The 23466-nt window shown below is 50.9% G+C and overlaps 1 protein-coding gene across 10 annotated transcripts in view; it reads right to left on the reverse strand.

The window, feature by feature from the left end:
* CNOT1 (CCR4-NOT transcription complex subunit 1) overlaps positions 1-23466 on the reverse strand; it is a 1579387-nt gene that overhangs the window by 74257 nt on the left and 1481664 nt on the right. For all 10 annotated transcript variants that reach the window (XM_085638198.1, XM_085638193.1, XM_085638201.1 and 7 more), the window contains one exon: positions 898-1078. In XM_085638198.1, the coding sequence (XP_085494324.1) occupies positions 898-1078 (181 nt within the window). The remainder of the gene's footprint in view (positions 1-897; positions 1079-23466) is intronic.

A 23466-nucleotide genomic window follows, 5' to 3' on the forward strand; every position in this document is an offset into this window, starting at 1 on the left:
TCCGCGAGACATTTCGTGACGTCGAGCCCGACTATCACGGATGGTTTTCTTCAACCTGAACGATGCATAGGCCTTGCAGTTTTTATCTTTGTGCTCTGGGGAGAGGCAGAGATTGAACACCTTGTGCAAGTCTGTGTGTGGGAACTTAGCACCACACCCGGGGCATTTTTTTTTTTTTTTTTTAAAGGAGTCCTTTCCATTGACTGCAGGCGTGGTCGGCCCGTAGAGGCCCAACAGCCCGCGTCGCAGATCGAGGAGTTAATTTTAAGATGCGCGTCAAAAAGGGAAATGTGATCGACACAATAACGTCGAGTGGAGAGGGATTCAAAACGGATATCGACCCGGAGCGAAGCAATTCACATCCGAACCCAAAGGAGGAATAAAATCTAAGGATGGAGTTGATGCCCATGCGCACTATCATCCTAGGGAGGAGTCACCTATCTCGTGACTACAAAGACTTCTTCGAAGACAAAAACAAAGTGCAAACATCCGAGCCCAACACCAGATGGCGATCTATGCAAAAGTATACAATTTGCAGCTCATATGCCTCGAACAGAGATTTTCAGCTGATGTTGAGTGCGTTATATGTATGGACTGGGTCACTACTGGAGTGTCCTTGCAGTGATCTGGACATCGATGAGCAGAACCTTGCGATGGCGACGATGAATGGCTAAAAAAAACCTGGATACAGTTCGATGCCGGGCACTATAGTTCAATAAAGGAATCAGTTGAACGGACTTCTCATAAAGAGTTACTTGTTACAATTCAGAAGCTGAACTTGAAAATCATGAGTTAATCTTGAGGGTGCAAAAATCTGTCCAGTCTAACTAATCAATGCCCCATAAAAGATCAATCATGAATAGAAGTGGACAAACATTTGTGATATCACATACTCACCCTCTGTATCAAGGTCAACAGCCAGATTCTGGAAGATGTCCATGTGGGCAGAGTGGGTGATGGTACTCATGGACGGTGTGCTACCCTTGTTGTGTATGTGAGCAATGGCCTGTGTGCCCACATACAGTACCAAAGCATTTATCAACTGGATGTTGTACCGATTTCCTGGCTCGTTGGATACCTAGTCAAAGAAAAAACATTATGTACATTTGATAATTTTGGCTCAGATGCAAAATGAGTTCCCTGTGCAAATTATTCATTTTTATAACTATCCAATCTAGGACCAAAGACCTTTTTGAAACTGCAGTCACAATTTGCAAAAGTGTTGCTTATATCAGTTTTCCACTAGTGTCACAAAATGCAGAAACAAGTAACTTACCTTCTGTAACACTTTTCGTGACGGATATATCTACTGGCGGATTCCTAATTTTTTTAATACCTCATGCGCATGCATTCCACTGAGACTTTCTCGATGGCTCTCCCACACCAACAGGAAAGTCTGTTTCCACATGGCTCCGCACGCGGCACCACTTGACGTCAGTAGAGCCATAAGAAGCCCTTGTCAGAGTGCCGATGTCGGTTTCCACCCATTTTTTACCTGCCTTTGAGGCGAGTGGATGGAACCATCACAAATGCATTTAGGGTGTCCAAATTATTAATCAAAGACTTGCATATGAAAATCCCTATGCATACTAAGGATTATGTTTCTTACCCAGTAAGCATCTGTTAGTGGCATGTAGAGCTGTAGATTCACATGCTTTGCATACTCCTGCCATCTGGTGTTGGGTCTGGATGTTTGCAAGTTGTTTTTCTTCAAAGAAATATTTTCCAGTCACGTGGTAAGATGACTCCTCCTTTTGGCGATGGTGCGCATGGTTATCGACCACATTAAGATTGTTTTTCCACAAGATGGTGAGAATGGGATAAGTGTAGTACAGAGATGTCCATTCGTATGTAATGTGAATAATAAGAACTGCAACAACCACAGGTGTCCAGGGAGGATGCTTGTGAATCTAAAGGTCTACAAGCCAAGAACAGATGCTTACAGGGTGAGTAACATCCGTTTGCAGCACCCTCCAAAAGTGGTGACTAACCAGAGGGTGTTGCAGTGGTCTGAAAAAGTGTTTTAGCACTGCATGTCCAACATTAGCTTGCTGACATGCTAATACATCCACACGATGTTTGGTAAATGTGTGTGGTGTAGACCACATAGCTGCCCGACATATGTCAGCTATGAGGGTGTTACCTAAAAAGGCCATTACTGTTCAGATTTTGGGAGTAGAATGTGCTCTAGGAGGTTTAACGTTTTTTTTAGCATTAATATAGCAAGTTTGGATACATTAAATAATCCATCTAGAAGGAATATGCTACTTACCAGTATGCATCTGTTCTTGGCATGTAGATCTGCAGAGTTGTACACTTAGCATAGATCGCCATCTGGTGTTGGGCCCGGATGTTTGCAGTTTGTTTTTGTTCTTTGGACAGTCTTTGGAAGTCACGAGTTCGCTGACTCCTCCTTCGGTCCGTACTGCGCATGGGCTTCGGCTCCATCCTCAGATTGTTTTTCGCCAACAGGGAAATGATGGAGCATAGTAATAACAGTGAGAAACCCATGTGTGTTGTATCTAAATAAGATGGACTGAACGGATACAGGTAGCCGGGGAGGCGGGTGGGCGTGTACAACTCTGCAGCTCTACATGCCAAGAACAGATGCATACTGGTAAGTAGCATATTCCGTTCAAGGCATATGAGCTGCAGATTGTACACTTAGCATAGATTATATAGCAGTACCCAACCTAGCGGCGACCACCGGTATCCGTTGCAGCGGTTTGAAAAAGTGTCTTTAGTACAGCCTGGCCCACACTAGCTTGTTGCTTGGAATGCACGTCTACACAGTAATGTTTTGTGAAGGTGTGCGGTGTTGACCATGTGGCTGCTTTGCAGAAGTCATCTAAGGGTATGTTCCCTAGAAAAGCCATAGAAGCCCCTAACTTTCTAGTAGAGTGGGCTTTAGGTGGAACAGATAATGTTCTTTTTGCCTTTTGATAGCAAATTTGTATGCACTTTACAATCCACCTAGCTATCCCTGATTTAGAGATGGGGTTGCCTTTATGTGGTGGAGAGAAGGAAACAAACAATTGTTTAGTTTTCCTGAAAGGTTGTGTTCTCTGTATGTAGTACAGTAAAGCCCTTTTAACATCAAGTGTATGTAGAGCCGTTTCCGCAACAGATTGAAGTTGCGAGAAAAAAACAGGTAATTCCACCGATTGATTGAGATGGAAGGGGGAAATGACCTTGGGCAGAAACTTTGGATTTGTACGAAGTATCACTTTGCTGTGATGTATTTGTAAGAAGGGTTCCTGTATAGTGAACGCTTGTATTTCACCAACCCTTCTAAGGGAAGTGATAGCTACGAGGAAAGCTGTTTTCCAGGTGAGGAACTGTAGCTCACATTTATGCATTGGTTCGAAGGGCGGACCCATTAGCCTTGTAAGAACTACATTTAGATTCCATACAGGGGAAGGTGGTGCCCTGGGAGGAATTACTCGTTTAAGGCCTTCCATAAAGGCTTTAATAGCGGGCACTCTGAACAGTGATAAATGCTGTCTGTTTTGTAGATAAGCAGCAATCGCTGCTAGGTGTAGGCATATGGATGAATATGCCAGGTTACACCTTTGAAGATGGAGCAGATAGCATATGATGTGCTGTATGGATGCATCTAAAGGGTTGATTGTATTGTTACGGCAGTAAACAACAAATCTCTTTCACTTTGCGGCATAGCATGCTCGAGTGGTAGGACGTCTGGCTTCCTTGATGTAAATGTAAATGTTGTAGACTTGTAAAGCGCACAGCTACCCCAGCAACGGGGCGTCCCGGCGCTGTAGACCGCTGGGGAACCCGTCCTTGCTATCCCTGTGAGATGGTCCCTGTCTGGGTAGCTCCAAGGTGAAACCAGGCATCCCCGGCGTCTGTGGGGGGCCGTTGTAGAGATGAGGCAAGCTTAATGCCCAGAGTTGCCGAGTGTGTTCCTGGTTAGAGTAGGTACCGAGGCGAGAATTATCGAGTCCGTTTTGACCCTGGTCCACGACCCTGCCGCGTCGGGAATTGAACCCTGGTCCATGGCCGATTCTCTGCTTACGGGTTTGCCGCCTCTACCTAGTGAGCCACACCTCTCCATGATAATGTTCATGCAATCAGGAGGAAGGTTAAGGTACCCAAATTCTAAGATTTCAGGAGCCAGATTGCAAGGTTGAGCTGAGCTGGGTCCGGGTGCCTGATTTCTCCATGGTTCTGAGTTAGGAGGCATGGGGACAGGTGCAGTTTTTGATGTGGTACCACCGAGAGCTGTAGTAGTGTGGTGTACCACGGCTGCCTGGCCCATGTTGGAGCTACCAGAACGAGTGTGAGGGAGTGCTGTTGTAGCTTCCTTACCACTAATGGAATTAGCGGGAGAGGTGGAAAGGCGTATGCAAATTTGCCTGACCAGTTCATCCATATCGCATTGCATTTGGACAATGGGTGTGGGTATCTGGCGGCGAAGCTTGGGCATTTTTTGTTTTCGTGGGTGGCGAAGAGGTCTATCTGAGGATGCCCCCACTTGTGGAAGAATGGGCGAAGAACTTGTGGATGCAGTTCCCATTCGTGTAGTTGTTGCGTTTGTCTGCTGAGCAGATCTGCCATGGTGTTTTGTACGCCTGGAACGTGCTGTGCCAGGAGAAAGATGTTTTGAGGAATTGCCCATCTCCATATGCTCTGGGCTAAGCGGGAGAGCTGGGGAGAGTGTGTCCCCCCCTGTTTTTGAATATAATACATTGCAGTCATATTGTCTGTGCGAATGAGGACTGCTTTGGCTGAAATCTGTTTTTGAAAGGATTTTAGGGCTAGAAAGATCGCCAAGAGCTCCAGATGGTTGATGTGGAGCGACTTTTGCTGTGGCGTCTGTGAGAAGTTGGCCTGATATGTAGTGCTCACTATTCTAGTGATCACTGTGTATCATTCCAAACGACCCTTATTGATGATTGGTTGTAAGTCAACCTTGTAGACCAGCTATCCTAGTAGCGTGGACAAGAGCAGTCTTCAGGCTAAACTCTAGAGGGCGTGTTAAGCCAGCTGTTTACCATCACATATACCCCTTGAACGCCAAGTGAAAGGACACCACACAAGTTGTTATGAAAATAAAGGATATTTATTTATAACAAGACTACCCTGGCTCTTTATGAGTCAGGGAGCGGAGCACAATACAAAACTCTTATGAAAATACTTCTGGTTGCACAATTTACACAAATGCCCGAAGGGCACGAAACCATTTACACTGCAAGTGGAATGGGAAAGGTTAGATAGTTTAAAGTTACTGATTCCGGAGGAATCCGATCAGTGGGACTAAACGAAAAAGGAACTGGACACTTGTAGAGTGAACCTACGATGGAGCACAGAGATGCTCGAGTTACCTAGCCCAGAGGCTGCGGCTGCGTGGGGTTCAGCAAGATGTCGGGAGTCCTCGTTGTAGTCTCAGGAGCCTGAAAGAAGAAGTTGCTGGCAGGCGACCAGTGTTGATGTTCAGAGAGATCCAAGCCTGGATCGGTGATGAAGAAAACCTGAAAGCAGAGGGGACTCAGTTCTCAACCGCTAGCCAGCGATCGTGTGGGTACCAGGAAGGTACCGGCTGAAGTCACCTCGACCAGGTGAGTGGATGACGTCGGACTCTGCTGTTCCTCGGACCAGGAGGCGCGGCGGCGACCAGGATGGAGGGCGAGCTGTCCCACGAAGGTGTCTGCTGTCGATGATGCTGGGCCCAGGAATGGAGCAGCAGGTCTTGGCAGTGGCAAACCCACGCGGTGGAGTCAAGATGGCGTCGGGAGTGGACCAGGAGGGTCCGAGGTACTCCTCTGTTGAAGGGGAGCAAGAGCCAGTCTGGAGCAACCAGACCAGTGATGAAAGTCTGTCGTGGTGCGTCGTGAAGAGGGCCACAAGCCGGTCGGCGAGTGGCCGTACAACGCGGTGAGCAACAAGGAGCAGAAGGGCCCCCACGCAGATCTCGTGGATGCTGGGGAGGCAGACTTCGGTGCTGGTGCCGCTCAGGGTTAGGGCTTCTCAAACTCTAGGTGCACTCACTCGAGGGTCCCTCGGTGGGCGTGCTAGATAAGCGTCGTGCAGGTTCTGAAGATGGCCGGTCCCGCAGGGCTCGTCACACCTACGAATCTCAGCTGGCCTGATGATGTAGGTAGAGGTCAGAGATGGCAGGGAACCCGGGTCTCGTCGAGCTGGGCAGTCTTGATCCGTGGGAGAGACGTACAGCAAACCGCAAGCGCTTAGGTGGTGCCTGCTGGTGCAGGGTGGCTACTCCTTAGCCACAAGGGAGAGTCTTCAGAAATAGTCAAGAGTTCCTTTCGTGGAAAGTAGTTCAAGATTCAGAATTATCCAATTTGGGAAGGGGACCCGCTCCCACCTTTATTCTAGGAAAAAGGGGCTGGCCCGTGACTAGGTCCTACCTATGGGTGGGACCAGGAGGGGGGTGGTTACACCCCTATCTTTTGTCCGGCTTCGCCCCAGCTCAGGGGCTGGTGTGCCCCCGAAACTGGTTTGAGCCGGGCTATGCACAGTGAGCACCGGGGTGCCACTTGCAATCACCTTCCTTTCAGCCCTGCCTACCTGGGATACACAATCCCTGTCTGGGATGGTGCTAACACCGCCCTCGACAGGAAACCCTTTGTCCAAGCTCCCCTCGCTGGAAGGTCTCCCAGCAGCAGGAGGTCAGACTTGTGTCTGGTGGCAGCATCCATTTTGTGGTGCTGAGGCTTGAGTCAACTTTAACCGGGGTTCAAGGTTACTTCCATGTTGTGTCCCTCTAGAAGGGTGGAATGCTAACCCCGTCGCCAGAACTGGCGGGGGGTTCGTATTCCAATTCGTATGACACCTTACTCGACATGTTTGGGTGATGCGATGCCAAAGTTAGCAAATAACCGCGAGGATTATAATGCACTTTAAGGTAGTTGGCCCGCGTCACCATGGAACGGCTATTAGGGTTTGGTTCCGCAAGCCGTCGACGGGCTCAGCTCGCGCCAGAGCACCATCTCACATGATTCCCAGCACTCTGCCTTCAGGATTGAAAAGGCCTGCCATAGGAGTGACTGACAGGAATCCATGCGTCCATCTTAGGGTTAGGTATAGGAATACTACACCTACAGCAACGGGTGCCCCACACCACCTTGCCCCAGCTGTCGTGCAGCCTGTTGTGTCAGATTTGGGCGGCCATCCAGGGGTGGCATAATACATGCTGCAGCCCCTGGTAGGCCCTGGGTACACCGATGCCCTGGATACCTGTGGTATGCTGATACAGGGACTGATAAGGCGGCCCAGTTCCAATTAGTGGATGCACCTAATGAACATGTGTGTTAATTTCGAGAGAGAACAGCTAGGCTGTGGGTCTGATTGGCAGGCCTGCAGCCGGGGAAAGTCGTAAACCAATGAAGCAAAAGCAAAAAATCTGGGTGATCATAGGATTGCAGACCCTACTCTCCTACAGCATCCATAGACCTTGCATTGTGAGGTGTAAGAGGTGCACTCCCCAGCCGGAGAGCGATGCGTCCGCTGTTAGGATCACCTGAGGAACCGGGTCCAGGAACGGCCGCCCTTTGGAAAGGTTTGTGGTGTTCCACCACTGCAGAGAGTGATGGGTGCGGCCGTCTACCAACACCAGATCCGTCAGCTGTCCTTGGGCCTGGTTCCACTGTAGTGCTAGGCACTCTTGGAGTGGACGCATGTGGAGTCTTGCATGGGGCACTATGAAGATGCAAGATGCCATCATCCCTATGAGCTTCATAAACACTCTTGCTGGAAGAGAGTGTTGAGGAAGGAACGTTTGACGCAAGGCTTGTATGCTTGCGATTCTGGCTGAGTTTGGATAAGCAATACCTTTGGAGGTGTCTATAGTGGCCCCGAGATATTGCTTTGTGTGAGATGGTAGGAGGTGGGACTTTTGGTAGTTCACCGTGAAGCCTAGCTGGTGGAGCAGTTGGATGGTGCTGTTGGTATGTTGCACACATTGGTTGTAGGACGCGGCTTTTATGAGCCAGTCGTCTAAGTAAGGGAAGACGTGAATATGTTGACGTCTGAGGTGTGCTGCTACAACTGCTAGGCATTTGGTAAACACCCGTGGTGCGGTGGTGACCCCGAAGGGGAGAACTGTGAACTGGTAATGTTGACCGTCCACCACAAACCTGAGGTACTTCCTGTGAGAAGGGTGTATTGGAATGTGAAAGTATGCGTCTTTCAGATCCAAGGTAGTGAGAAAGTCTCCTTGAGAGAGGAGCGGGAGGACTTGTTGTAGGGTGACCATGTGAAAATGGTCTGAATGTATGTATGTATGCATTTAGAGGCCGGAGGTCCAGAATGGGCCTCAGGGTCCCGTCTTTCTTTGGTATCAGGAAATACAGAGAGTAGACCCCTAGATTTTGCTGATTGACGGGGACCTGCTCTATAGCGTGTTTTTGGAGGAGGGAGAGCACCTCCTGTTTGAGCAGTGTGGAATGTTCTTGAGACCTTGGACGGTGCCTTGGTGGGATATTGGTTGGGGTAGATGTGAGCTCGAGACATACCCTGACCGAATAATTTGGGTCACCCATTTGTCCGATGTTATGGATTCCCATGCGTGGATACAGTTTTGTAGTCTGCCCCCGACCGGAGTGGGATGGTCTGGGGGGAGCGGAGGGAAGTCATTGTGCGGGGTGGCAGAATGGGTGGTGTTAGTTTTGCCCCTGCCCTTATTGTTGTTGCCCCTGTATCCACCCCTTTGGTAGCCCTTTGAGAAGGTATTTTGAGGAGGGGACTTGTAGGAGGTAGAGGCGCTATCGGTGGAGTAGCCTCTGCCTGTGCTACGAAAGGAGGAGCGCCGAAAGGAGCGTCTAGGGGTCTGTGATTGTAATGCCCCCATAGACTTTGCTGTGTCTGTGTCCTTTTTCATTTTTTCTAATGCTTCGTCTACCTTTGGCCCGAAGAGATTTTGTTGGTCAAAGGGGTGATTCAGTATGGATGCCTGGACTTCTGGCTTGAACCCTGAGATCCTGAGCCAGGCATGACGACGAAGCAGGACACTAGTATTTATTGCTCTAGAAGCAGTGTCGGCTGCATCGAGGGCACATTTAATGGAGGTGTTAGTAATTAGCTTTCCCTCCTGTATCAGGTCATGAGCTTTAAGTTTGTGCTTTTCCGGGAGGTGCTGCATAAGAGCCTCAAGCTCATCGTAGTGTGCTCTGTCATAACGCGCGAGCAGCGCTTGTGTATTCGCAATGCGCCAGATGTTCGCGGCTTGCGAGGCGGTGCGTTTACCAGACGCATCTAGAAGTTTGGATTCCTTATCTGGCGGTGGGGCCTCGCCTAAGGACTGGGAGTTAGACCGCTTTCTAGCTGTGGACACAACTGGGGAATCTAAGGGAGCAGGGCCCTTAATGTATGTAGGGTCTGTGGGTGCTGCTTTGTACTTTTTTTCTATTCTAGGGTTTAAGACCCTGGCCCTGACAGGGTCTTTGAACACCTCTGTAGCATGCTTGGTGACACCCTTAAGCATGGGCAAGATAGCTGTGGACTTATCCTGAATATCAAATGTATCCAGTAAGAAGTCGTCTTCCACTGGTTCACTATGCATTTCCACCCCATGGTAGTGTGCTGCTCTCTGCACTAAGTGGTGAAACCCTAGTGAGTCTTCTGGGGGAGATGGCCTGGATGGGTAGAGGTCGTCCTGAGGCACATCCGGTATGTCAGGGTTTTGGTAATCTTCTCATGGGTCTGGGGTCCCCGGTGGAGTGGGGTCCATGGGGGCGTCCGCCAGGTCATAATCTGGATCCCCGTAATCCGGATCTGGGGACGGAGTCGGGGAATGATGAGGCAAGGGTGGCGGAGACCTGGGAGGGGGAGGAGGTGGAAGAGGTGGTGGAGGAGGAGGAGGTAGTGGGGAGGGCACTCTGAGAGGAGATGTGGCAGAGTCCTTCCGCTTGGGCAGAGGAGGAGGAGCTGGCGTGTCAAGACGTCTTTTCTTGACAGCTAAAATCAATAGCCCAGTCTTTGGATCCTTAGATAAGGTCTTTTGATAAGGATCTGGTGTAAAAAGGTCCAATGGCGCCGATGTTTTCGGAGCCGAGGATTTTGGTGGTTTCTCTGCGCCATGCCTTTTTGGAACCTCCGGTTTTTTCGGCGTCGAGGTAGTCTTCGGCGCCGGAGCGTCGGTGCCGAGGGATTTGTGTTCGTGTTTTGTCGGCACCGAGAGTCCAGGTTTCGGCACCGGTGGCTTCGGAGTCGAGCTGGGCGTTACCTTCTTCGGTGCCGAACGATGTTTATCGGCACCAGGCGTCGGCTGGCTCGAGCCCGAGCTGCCGTGAGACTTGTGAGGCTTCGACACCGGGCCCGAAGGTGGGGTGATAGAAGCTGCGTGCTTGGTTTTACCCAGGCCTGCAGGCGAGGGTGTAACCTGAGTCTCTTTGGTTTTGGGCGCGGGGGTGGGAGGGGGTAGAGTACTCACGACCCTCTGCGCCAGTGTGATGTCCTCCACGTCGGAGTCGTCGGCCTCGGAAGCGCTGACGACGTCTTCCTCCTGCTCGGTGTGGTGTTGCCCCGAAGCTTCGGTGTCGTCTCCGAAGATGTCCGGTGGAGCCGCGGTCGATGAGTGCGCCATGGTGCATCAAGCTCTTCGATCCCGGATGGTCTTTTTTGATCGAAAAGACTTACAGGCGGGGCAGTCTCTAGCCTCGTGTTCTGGGGAGAGGCAAAGGTTACACACCTGATGGAGGTCGGTGTGGGGAAATTTAGACCCACATTTTGGGCACTTTTTGAACGGAGTCCTTTCCATCGGCCGGGACCGGAGTCGAGGAGGGCCCGAAGGCCGGTGCCGATGTGCGGAATGGAGAAAAGTGCCGCTTCGAGAGATGAAGATTGATGAAGAAACTCGAAGAACGAGGATTTTCCGTTGAGGCTGGAACCGTAGAAGTTCGAAGCCGGAGCACGAAGTATCACATCCGAGCCCGATGGCGGAAAAAAACAATCTGAGGATGGAGCCGAAGCCCATGCACAGTACGGACCGAAGGAGGAGTCACCAAACTCGTGACTTCCAAAGACTGTCCAAAGAACAAAAACAAACTGCAAACATCCGGGCCCAACACCAGATGGCGATCTATGCTAAGTGTACAATCTGCAGCTCATATGCCTCGAACATACCTGTTTTAAAGATATTACCTTTATGAGGAGGAGCAAATGCAACAAAAATTTGTTTTGTCTTACGAAAATCTTTTGTTCGATCAATATAGTATAATAGTGCTCTTTTGACATCAATTATGTGTGGAGCTCTTTCTGGTTCTGAATTAGGTTGAGGGAAAAAAAACGATGACTCAACTGATTAGTAATATGAAACGCAGAAATAACCTTTTGAAGGAAGTTTGGGTTTGAACAAAGAATTACTCTAGCTTTATGCAGTTGAAGCACAAGTTACTTACCTTCGGTAACGATATATCTGTAAGAAACATTAGTTCGTTATATATTCCTAACCTTAGGCTTACTCCCCAAGTGTCTGACTGGATCCGGAAAGTTTTTTCATCAGCAGTACCTCTGCGCGTCTGAAGGTGGCGTCGGTCAGCTCCGCGTCAGTCTTTGGCGTCGTGGTCGCCGGGATGACGCGCGGCAGCTACTTAGACGCCGCCCTCACGAGCGGACATCAGTTCTGGTCACAACTTTCCGCGCCAGAAACGCAGAACCATGCAAGACACTGACCATTGGTGCACAAAACTAGGGCCCTGAAAGATGTCCTTAACCCTAGAAATCAGTTTGCAGAACGGGGAGGATGGGTGGGGCAGTAAGGAATCTATAACTAACTAATGTTCCTTACAGATATATCGTTACTGAAGGTAAGTAACTTCTCCATCTGAAACACATTAGTTATAGATTCCTTACCTTAGAATAGATACCCCAGCAATACCAACCGCGGTGGTGGGTCTGCGAACCAAGATCACACCAGAAAGTGCTGGAGAACAGAACAGCCAAAGAAGCAGTGTGTCCGGACTTGGCTGCCCAGGCAGTAGTGTTTGGTGAATGTGTTCAGCGACGCCCACGTGGCCGCCTGACAGATGTCATGCAGAGTAACTCCTCTTCCCAAGGCAGTAATGGCTGCAGTCGCCCTGGTGGAATGGGCGCGTAGCACGACCGGAGGCTCCTTAGTCAGAGTAACAAGCCTTAATGTACTTGCCTTCGGTAATGATGTATCTGGTAGAGACGATTCTAGCCGCAGATTCCTTCCCGTAGAGTTATCCCCAGGCGACAGACTGGATCTGGAAACCTTTTGCCACAGCATCTCTGCGCGCCAGGGTGCGGAGCGACACCACGCGACTCCACCTAGTCGTCCGCGTACGTGACGTCAGCGAGGTCCCAAAAGCCCCACCCCGGCGCGCCTACGTCAGTTTTCTTCGGAGAACTTTTCCGCGCCGCAACGCGGAGCCACCAGGCAAACTGTGGGAGCAGGGGAACAGTGTGCAAAAGAGTAGAAACAAAGAATGGAGACAAGCGACACCATAAGGAGCGGTGCAACACTGCAGCCTCCAAAGGCAGGGGTGGAATAAAGAACAGAGCAGAGCCCCGAGCAGCCACCCTGCCAGCATGTAAACTGCCTTTCCCCCCTCTCCCCCGGAGACAGAGAACATTTATAAAGGCAGGACACCTGTAGCAGGTCTACAACCTTTCTTGCATGGTATGCCCCCACTTTTTGCTGAATGTACTTTGAGTGTACCCTGGACTCCTGCCAATCAGGTGCCCAGGGCCTATGTTCCTTCCGTAAACATACAAAACCCAAATTGGCAAACCCTGGCCACATGTCAGCCCCTGGTAAATGGTACCCTAGGTACCCAGGGCCTTGTGACAAGGTGTGAGAAAGTGGCTCTGTATATACTGTTCCCTAATAGGTACAGGGTGTACAGAGTCCACAGTCCCCCAGAGGCTGATAGAGGTCAAAGTTAGGTATGACCTTACTCTCAAAAGTGGTAGCTTGGTCGAGCAGTAAGGCAGTACCAGAGGACAGTGTAAAGCATTTATTGTACACACTCAGTCAGCAAATGGTTTCACACACTCAATAACTGAACTCTAGGCCAATGATTTGTATATATAAAATATATGCTTGTTTTATTTTTAGAACCACAAGGGGGTAAAAATATACTTTCTCAGAATGAGAGGTTGAATATAAATACTTTTGTTTCAAGCAATAAATTTGTGTAAACAGTCACAGTTGGTTGCAATAAACAATCCTATTTCCTAAACATAACAATGCATTGAGCTCAATGGTAAATTCAGGTTATTTGTAATAAGGAATATGCTACTTACCAGTATGCATCTGTTCTTGGCATGTAGAGCTGCAGAGTTGTACACTTAGCATAGGTCGCCATCTGGTGTTGGGCCCGGATGTTTGCAGTTTGTTTTTCTTCTTGGACCGTGCTTGGAAGTCACGAGTTTGGTGACTCCTCCTTCGGTCCGTACTGCGCATGGGCTTCGGCTCCATCCTCAGATTGTTTTTCGCCAACAGGGAAATGATGGAGCGTAGTAATAACAGTGAGAAACCCATGTGTGTTGTATCTAAATAAGATGGACTGGAACGGATACAGGTAGCCGGGGAGGCGGGTGGGCGTGTACAACTCTGCAGCTCTACATGCCAAGAACAGATGCATACTGGTAAGTAGCATATTCCGTTCGAGGCATATGAGCTGCAGATTGTACACTTAGCATAGATTATATAGCAGTACCCAACCTTAGCGGCGACCACCGGTATCCGTTGCAGCTGTTTGAAAGAGTGTTTTTAGTACAGCCTGGCCCACCCTAGCTTGCTGCTGGGAATGCACATCTACACAGTAGTGTTTTGTGAATGTGTGCGGTGTAGACCATGTGGCTGCCTTGCATATGTCATCTAAGGGTATATTCCCTAGAAAAGCCATAGAAGCCCCTAACTTTCTTGTAGAGTGGGCTTTAGGGGGAACAGATAATGTTCTCTTTGCCTTCTGATAGCAAATTTGTATGCATTTCACAATCCACCTAGCTATCCCTGATTTTGAGATGGGGTTGCCTTTATGTGGTGGAGAAAAGGAAACGAACAACTGTTTGGTCTTCCTGAAGGGTTGCGTTCTTTGTATGTAATATAGCAACGCTCTTTTCACATCTAGTGTGTGTAAGGCCCTTTCCGCAACAGATTGGGGTTGCGAAAAGAAGACAGGTAATTCCACTGATTGATTGAGGTGGAAGGGGGTAATGACTTTGGGCAGGAACTTCGGATTAGTTCGAAGTATGACCTTGCTGTGATGCATTTGTATGTAAGGTTCCTGTATGGTGAACGCTTGTATTTCACCAACCCTTCCAAGGGAAGTGATAGCTACAAGGAAAGCTGTTTTCCAGGTGAGAAATTGTAGCTCACATTTGTGCATTGGTTCGAAGGGCGGACCCATTAGTCGTGTAAGGACCAAATTTAGATTCCATACGGGGGAGGGTGGTGCCCTGGGAGGAATTACTCGTTTAAGGCCTTCCATGAAGGCTTTAATAGCGGGCACTCTGAAGAGTGACAAATGCTGTCTGTTTTGTAGATAGGCAGCGATCGCTGCTAGGTGTAGGCGTATGGATGAATACGCCAGGTTACACCTGTGAAGATGGAGCAGATAGCATATGATGTGTTGTATGGATGCATCTAGAGGGTTGATTGTATTGTTACGGCAGTACATTACAAATCTTTTCCACTTTGCGGCATAGCATGCTCTAGTGGTAGGACGTCTGGCTTCCATGATGATGTTCATGCAATCAGGGGGAAGGTTAAGGTACCCGAATTCTAAGATTTCAGGAGCCAGATCGCCAGGTTGAGCTGAGCTGGGTCCGGGTGCCTGATTTCTCCATGGTTCTGGGTTAGGAGGCATGGGGAAAGGTGCAGTTTTTGATGTGGTACCACTGATAGTTCTAGTAGCGTGGTGTACCACGGCTGTCTGGCCCACGTCGGAGCTATCAGAATGAGTGTGAGGGAGTGCTGTTGTAGTTTCCTGACCACTAATGGAATTAGTGGGAGAGGTGGAAAGGCGTATGCAAATCTGCCTGACCAGTTCATCCATATCGCATTGCCCTTGGACAATGGGTGTGGGTATCTGGCGGCGAAGCTTGGGCATTTTTTGTTTTCGTGGGTGGCGAAGAGGTCTATTTGAGGATGCCCCCACTGTTGGAAGAATGGGTGAAGAACTTGTGGATGCAGTTCCCATTCGTGTAGTTGTTGAGTCTGTCTGCTGAGCAGATCTGCTATGGTGTTTTGTACGCCTGGAACATGTTGTGCCAGGAGAAAAATGTTTTGGGGAATTGCCCATCTCCATATGCTCTGGGCTAAGCGGGAGAGCTGGGGAGAGTGTGTCCCCCCCTGTTTCTGTATATAATACATCGCAGTCATGTTGTCTGTGCGAATGAGGACTGCTTTGCCTGAAATCTGCTTTTGGAAAGATTTTAGGGCTAGAAAGATCGCCAAAAGCTCCAGATGGTTGATGTGGAGCGTTTTTTGCTGTGTCGTCCATAGACCTTGCATTGTGAGGTGTAAGAGGTGCGCTCCCCAGCCGGAGAGCGATGCGTCCGCTGTTAGAGTTACTTGGGGAACCGGGTCCAGGAACGGCCGTCCCTTGGAAAGGTTTGTGGTGTTCCACCACTGCAGAGAGTGATGTGTGCGGCCGTCCACCAACACCAGATCCGTTAGCTGCCCCTGGGCCTGGTTCCACTGTTGTGCTAGGCACTCCTGAAGTGGACGCATGTGGAGTCTTGCATGGGGCACTATGAAGATGCAAGACGCCATCATCCCTATGAGCTTCATAAACACTCTTGCTGGTAGAGAGTGTTGAGGAAGGAATATTTTGCGTAAGGCTAGAATGCTTGTGATTCTGGCTGAGTTTGGATAGGCAATACCCTTTGAGGTGTCTATGGTGGCCCCGAGATATTGCTTTGTGTGAGATGGTATGAGGTGGGACTTTTGGTAGTTCACCGTGAAGCCTAGCTGATGAAGCAGTTGGATGGTGCTGTTTGTATGTTGCACGCATTGGTGGTAGGACGCGGCTTTTATGAGCCAGTCGTCTAAGTAAGGGAAGACGTGAACATGTTGACGTCTGAGGTGTGCTGCTACTACTGCTAGGCATTTGGTAAACACCCGTGGTGCAGTGGTGACCCCGAAGGGGAGAACCTTGAATTGGTAATGTTGCCCGTCCACCACGAACCTGAGGTATTTTCTGTGAGAGGGGTGTATTGGAATGTGAAAGTACGCGTCTTTCAGATCCAGTGTTGTGAGAAAGTCTCCCTGGCAGAGGAGTGGGAGGACTTGTTGAGTGGGATCCATTGGGGCGTCCCCTGGGTCATTGTCCGGGTCCCCATCATCCGGATCTGGGGATGGGGCCGGATCGTAGTGAGGTAAAGGTGGAGGGGGTGGTGGTGGGAGGGGGGGGTGGCAGTGGGGAGGGTACTCTAAGGGGAGAAGTAGCTGAGTCCCTCTTTTTGGGTGGAGGAGGAGGAGCCGGAGCCTCAAGGCGACGCTTCTTAGTAATCACAGTCAAAAGGCCAGTCTTTGGATCCCTGGACAAAGTCTTTTGTAAAGGGTCTGGTGTAAACAGAGCCAATGGCGCCGAGTCGTCTGTCGGCACCGGCGATTTCGGAACCGGAGGTTTCGATGTTCTGTGTACGCCTTGCTTTTTGGAGGTCTCCGTGTGTTTCGGCGTCGAATGCTGTTTCGGCGCCGGAGCGTCGGTGCCGACCGATTTCTGTTTGTGTTTGGTCGGCGCCGAGTGTCCAGGCTTCGGCACCGGTGGTTTCGGAGTCGAGCTGGATTTTGCAGGCTTCGGTGCCGAGTGGTGTTTATCGGCACCGGGCGTCGGCTGGCTCGATCCCGAGCTGCCGTGAGACTTTGAGTGCTTCGACACCGGGCCCGAAGGTGGGGTGATCGAGGCTTTGGTTTTGGTTTTGCCCAGGCCGGCAGGCGAGGGAGTAACCGGAGTCTCTTTGGTTTTTGGTGCGGGGCTGGGAGGGGGCATTGTACTCACGGCCCGCTGTCCTGGTGTTACGTCCTCCAGGTCGGAGTCGTCGGCCTCGGAAGCGCTGACGATGTCTTCTCCCAGTTCGGTGTGTGTCTGCCCCGAAGGTTCGGCGTCGTCTCCGAAGATGTCCGGTGGAACTGTCGAGGATGAGTGCGCCATGGTGCGTCGAGCCCTTCGATCTCGGATCGTTTTCTTGGATCGAAAAGACTTGCAGGCGGGGCAGTCTCGAGCCTCGTGTTCCGGAGAGAGGCAAAGGTTACACACCTGATGGAGGTCGGTGTGGGGAAATTTAGACCCACATTCTGGGCACTTTTTAAACGGAGTCCTTTCCATCGGCCGGGACCGGAGTCGCGGAGGGCCCGAAGGCCGGTGTCGATGTACGGGATGGAAAAAGTGCCGCTTCGAGAGATGAAGATGATGAAGGAACTCGAAGAATCGAGGATTTTCCGTCGAGGCTGGAACCGTAGAAGTTCGAAGCCGGAGCACGAAGTATCACATCCGAGCCCGATGGCGGAAAAAAACAATCTGAGGATGGAGCCGAAGCCCATGCGCAGTACGGACCGAAGGAGGAGTCACCAAACTCGTGACTTCCAAGCACGGTCCAAGAAGAAAAACAAACTGCAAACATCCGGGCCCAACACCAGATGGCGACCTATGCTAAGTGTACAATCTGCAGCTCATATGCCTCGAACATTACTTTTCAGATTACTTTTGGAATTCCAGGACTGGATCCTAGAACCAGCCTGGGGTCAGTATTCAGAATCAAGTGATGAAAGTCGACTTAATAACTGTAATGATTTTTAAATAATATTTAGCTATTTCAAAAGTTAGCACTTAGAAAATATTTCACAGAAAACATTCAATGGATCTCTATGGCAAGAAATTCAAATTGCAGGTAGAGTACTTTATCGTTACTTTAGTAATCCAGGACTGGGTGCCTAGACCCAGGACTGGGGTCCTTATCAAATGCAGGTAAGTAATTTCGTTTGCAGAAATGGTACGATTTTAAAAGAATATTTCAAATTTGCAAAAGTAGACACTTAGAAGAAATTTCACAGAAAAGCAGACAATGGTTTCCTATGGGAGAAAAATGAGTTAGAAGTAAGTATAGTTGTGAACACTTTTCAGAGTCAGGGCTGGGCACCAAGATCCAGCACTGGGAGCTCACCTAGGAGCAGGTGAGTAAATTCGTTTTTGTCACTTGGCTGATTTTTGGTGAATTTTTGCAGTTTTGAAAAGTTCACACTTAGAAGATTTTTGAAGAAAAAGCCAGTCAATGTTACCCTATGAGGAAAATGAAGTTAGCGGTTTAAGGGTAAGTACTCGACTGGTAGTGTTGAAATTCCGGGCATGGACTCAGGGGTCCCCCAGTGTCAGGTAGGTACAGTTGGTTCACCCTCAGCGGTTTCAGGACGGCCGGGTGCAGAGAGAGTTGGGCCCAATGTTATCCTATGAGGGATAGGGGGGCCTTGGTTGGTGGCTGCTGTCTGGCAAGCCACGCGTCTGTGGGAGCTGGGCTCCTGGTCACTTACTCAGGGCAAGTGGGGAAGTAAGTTAGTGTAGAGAGTGCACTGCCAGGGCCACTCGGGCGGCTGGGTGCAGGGTGCTTTTGAGCCTTCGGGCGCTCAATGGAAGTCAATGGGAATGTTCCGGTTTGGAAAAAGGCTGCAGGCTCGGGGACGAGGATGTTTCCGGTGCCACCACCACTTCGAGGGGTAAGTTGGGTAGTTGTAGGTTAGGTGGGTACCCCGGGATTGGGCACAGGAGGCCGCAGGGCGCCGGGTGCAGGGGTGCCTTTTGACGTCGGGAATCTTACCCTCTGGTTGATCGCGGCTGGGGTGGCACTCGGTTCTGAGGCTGCAGGCTTCGTCCAGGATGTCGAGGGGGGTCCTTGGGTGCCGGACTCGGGGTCACAGTCGCCGTGGGGTCGTCCTCAGGGTCTTTGTCCACTCCGGCACTGGCCAGGCTTGGCTGGTGCAGAGTGTGTTGGGTCCGCGGTTCCGGGCTGCTGCCAGGAGTTAGGAATAGGTTTCTCGAGTAGAGCCTCTACTCATGGGAGTCCCAGGGAATCAGAGGTCAAAGGTAGCCAGGTCCTCCGGGGTTTTTGAGGTTGCTGGCCACAAGAGATGCCGCGCTGGAGCAGGAGCAGGTTTGAGGGTCGACAGGCCGGTAGGGCTGGGGCCAAAGCAGTTGGTGTCTTCCTCTTTTTAGCAGCTGCAGGGCAGGTCTTTTTTCTTCTTGCTCTTCTTGTAAGTTTCTATCTGGAATCTGGGGAAGGAAGGTTCAGGGGGCCCCTAAATACTAGATTTAGGGGCGTTACAGGTAGGTGAAGGCCAGGGACCAATGGGTCCTTGTCCTGGGGTGGGTACACCCCCTATCCTGCCTCTCTCCTGTGGGAGGAGGGCAGTAGCCTAATCCTGATAGGGTAGGGCCTCCCATCTTCAAGATGGCGAGAGCCTGGAGATGTGCTTCACCTCGCCTCCCCCACCTGAGGGGTGGGGTGGGCAGGCTGGCACATCCCCTGTCCTTGTATGGGGTTTCCGGCCAAGCTTCCTGCCAGAGTGGGGGGTTGCAGTGGCCTGGGGAAACTCCAACTGGCGGCGTGCCTTTGAAGCTTCCCTTTGCTCATCCTGGGGGAGGAGATTTCTCACCTCACCCAGGATGTGCATTGTTGCAGGCCCGGGAGAGCAGGGGCTCTCCCACCCAGGGGTCCAGCAACGTGTCTGCTGTGTGGCAGCCTGGGCAGCCTCAGAGCAGACGTGGATTGTAGGTTAGCTGTAAGGGGGCATCTCTAAGATGCCCTCTGGGGTGCTTAGTACATTAAATCCCACACTGGCATCAGTGTGGGTTTAATGTGCTGAGAAGTTTGATACCAAACTTCCCAGTCTTCAGTGTTGCCCTTATGGTGCTGTGGAGTTCGTGTTTGACGAGCTCTCAGCACCATGTACTTGTAAAAGGCAGCACTGTACTTACAGTGCCCAGGAATGGACCTGGGTACTGTAGGGGCACAGGGCTCCTGCTCCTGTGCCCACACCATAGGCATAAGGCACCCAGCCAGAGGGGTGGCTGACATATGCCTTGGCAGTATAGGTAATGGGCATGGCACACAGAGATGTGTGCCATGTCGACTCTTTGTTTTGTCCTGCACCCAGACACTCAGCCTGCAAAGGCAGTGTGTGTGTGTAAGGGTACAGGGCCTCTAAGGGTGGCACAATGAGTGCTGCAGCCCTTAGAGGCCTTCCCTGGTCACAAGGCCCTGGGTACCTAGGGTACCATTTACCAGGGGCTGACATGTGGCCAGGGTTTGCCAATTGGGAGTTTGTGTGTTTTAAGGAAGGAACATAGGCCCTGGGCACCTGATTGGCAGGAGCCCAGGGCACAACAAGGAAAAGTGCATCAGCTATTAGGCAAAAAAAGGGGGGGTTACTGCAACAGAAACCCACTTTCTCACACAAGGGAAGGCCTCTAAGGGCTGCAGCAATCATTGTGCCACCCTTAGAGGCCCTGTGTGTACACACACACACACACACACACACCTTGCAGGCTGGGTGTCTGGGTGCAAGACAAAACAAAGTCGACATGGCACACATCCCTGTGTGCCATGCTCATCACCTACACTGCCATGGCATACATCAGCCACCCCTCTAGCTGGGTGCCCTATGCCAATGGTGTGGGCACAGGAGCAAGAGCCCTGTGCCCCTACAGTACCCAGGTCAATTCCTGGGCACTGTAAGTGCAGTGCTGCAATCTAAGAGTATAGGGTGCTGGGAGCTTGTCAAACACTAACTCCACAGCACCATAATGGCAGCACTGAAGACTGAGAAGTTTGGCATCAAACTTCTCAGCACATTAAATCCACACTGATGCCAGTGTGGGATTTAATGTACCAAGCACCCCAGAGGGCATTTTAGAGAGGCCACCTGAAACCTAAACCTACAATCCACGTCTGTTCTGAGGCTTCCTAGGCTGCCACACAGCAGACATGTTGTTGGACCCCTGGGTAGGAGAGCCCCTGCTCTCCTGGGTCTGCAACAATGCACATCCTGGGCGAGGTGCTAAATATCCCCCCCCAGGATGGGCAGGGGGAAGCTTCAAAGGCATGCCGCCTCTGTGAACTTCCCCAGGCCACTGCAACCCCCCACTCTGGCGGGAAGCTTGGTCGGAACACCCAAATAAGGACAGGGGATGTGCCAGCCTGCCAACCCCACCCCTCAGGTGGGGGAGGCGAGGTGAAGCAAATCTCCGGGCTCTCGCCATCTTGAAGATGGGAAGCCCTGCCCAATCAGGACTAGGCTACTGCCCCCCTTCCACAGGAGAGAGGCAGGATAGAGGGTGTACCCACCCCAGGACAGGGACCCATTGGCCCCTGCCCCTCACCTACCTGTAACACCCCTAAATCTAGTATTTAGGGGCACCCTGAAACTTCCTTCCCCAGATTCCAAAATCCGAAGAAGAGCTAGAAGAAAGAAGACCTGCCCTGCAGCTGCTAAGAGCAAGACACACACTGCTTTGGCCCCAGCCCTACCGGCCTGTCGACCCTCGAACCTGCTCCTGCTCCAAACCGGCATCTCTTGTGGCCAGCAACCTCACAAACCCCGGAGGACCTGGCTACCTTTTGACTCTAAGCCCCTGGGACTCCATGAGTAGAGGCTCTACTCGAAATCTACTTCTAATCCCTGGCAGCAGCCTGGAACCGCGAACCCAGCGCACTCTGCACCAGCCAAGCCTGGCCTGTGCCGGAGTGAACAAAGACCACGATGACGACCCCACAGCGACTGTGACCCCGAGTCCGGCACCCAAGGACTTCCCTCGACACGCCTGAAGAAGCCTGCTGCCTCAGAACAAGGTGCCCCCCCCCCCCCAACCGCGATCAACAGAGGGTAAGATTTCCCGACACCAAAAGGCACCCCTGCACCTGGCGCCCCGCGGCCCCCTGTGCCCAATCCCGGGGTACCTACCTATCCTCCAACTACCCAACTTACCTCTCGAAGTGGTGGTGGCACCTGAAGAATCCTCGTCCCAGTGTTTGCAGTCTTTCTAAACCAGAGATTTCCCATTGAAATCAATTGAGCGCCCGAAGGCTCAAAAGCACCCTGCACCCAGCCGCCCGAGTGGCCCTGGCAGTGCAACCTCTACACCTATCTACTTCCCCACTTGCCCTGAGTAAGTGATCAGGAGACCAGCTCCCACAGCCGCGTGGCATGCTAGTCAGCAGCCAGCCAACCAAGCCCCTCCTATCCCTCATAGGTTAACATTGGGCCTAACTCTCTCTGCACCCGGTAGCCCTAGTGCCGCTGGGGGTGAACCAACTGTACCTACCTGACCCTGGGGGACCCCTGAGTCTATGCCCAGAACCTTAACTCTGACAGTCGAGTACTTACCTTTAAACCGATGACTCAATTTTCTTCACAGGGTAACATTGACTGGCTTTTTCTTGAAATTTCTTCTAAGTGTGGACTTTTCAAATATTAAAATATTCACCAAAAATCAGCCGAGTAACGAAAACACTCACCTGCTCTTAGGTGAGCTCCCAGTGCTGGATCTTGGTGCCCAGCACTGACTCTGAAAACTACTTACAACTGTACTTACCAGTTGTAGGAGAGTAGGGTCTGCTTTCTATGTTCACCCTCACTTTTTGCTTTTGCTTCACTGGTTTTCGACTTGGATGTGGCTGTGGGCCTGCTAATCAGACCCACAGCCCAGCTGTTCTCTCTCTAAATTCATACTATGTACTTTAGGTACATAACCCAATTGGTAAGGATCACCTTTTAGGGCCCTGTACAGTGTACCTTAGGTACCCAGGGCATAGGTGTACCCTAGGCCTACCAGGGGCTGCAGCATGTATTATGCCACCCCAGGCTGGCCTTCCATTATGACACAACTGGCTGATCACTCAGCTGGGGCAAGGTCGTGTAATCACCCCTTGCTTAGGTGTAGTATTCCTATACCTACCGTATATATAGACACATGGGTAACCTATCAGTCACTCCTATGGCAGGCCTTGACAATCCTGAAGGCAGAGTGCTTGGTAACATGTGAGATGGTGCTCTAGCATGAGCTGAGCCTGTCTGCAGCTTTCGGAACCATGTCCTTATAGCTGTTCTAGGATATAGCCTACCATATACTCTTAAAGTACCTTATAATCTTAAACGGTTATGGTAACTATGGTTTGGCTTTATCAAAACATGTCGTGTAAGGTGTCTAACACTTTGGAATAATACCCCCATCCCATTTCTGGGGATGAGGATATTATCCCTCCCTTCTAGAGGGAGAAGACATGTTGAAACCTACTTACCCGGTTAAAGTTAACCAGAGCCCCAGCATCACAAAATGGATGCTGCTGCCACGACACAAGTCTGACCTCCTGCTGCTGGGAATGATCCCGGCACGGGAGGCTTGGACAATAGGTTTCCTGCCTTGGGAGGTGCGAGCACCACCCCAGACAGGCCTTAGTGTATTGGGGCAGGGAGGGGTGAAAGAAACTAGACACTGCCTGGGGCACACAAGGTGTCCCATGCAT

The sequence above is a fragment of the Triturus cristatus genome, chromosome 12 (genome assembly GCF_964204655.1).
Source record: "Triturus cristatus chromosome 12, aTriCri1.1, whole genome shotgun sequence".
Taxonomy (NCBI): domain Eukaryota; kingdom Metazoa; phylum Chordata; class Amphibia; order Caudata; family Salamandridae; genus Triturus; species Triturus cristatus.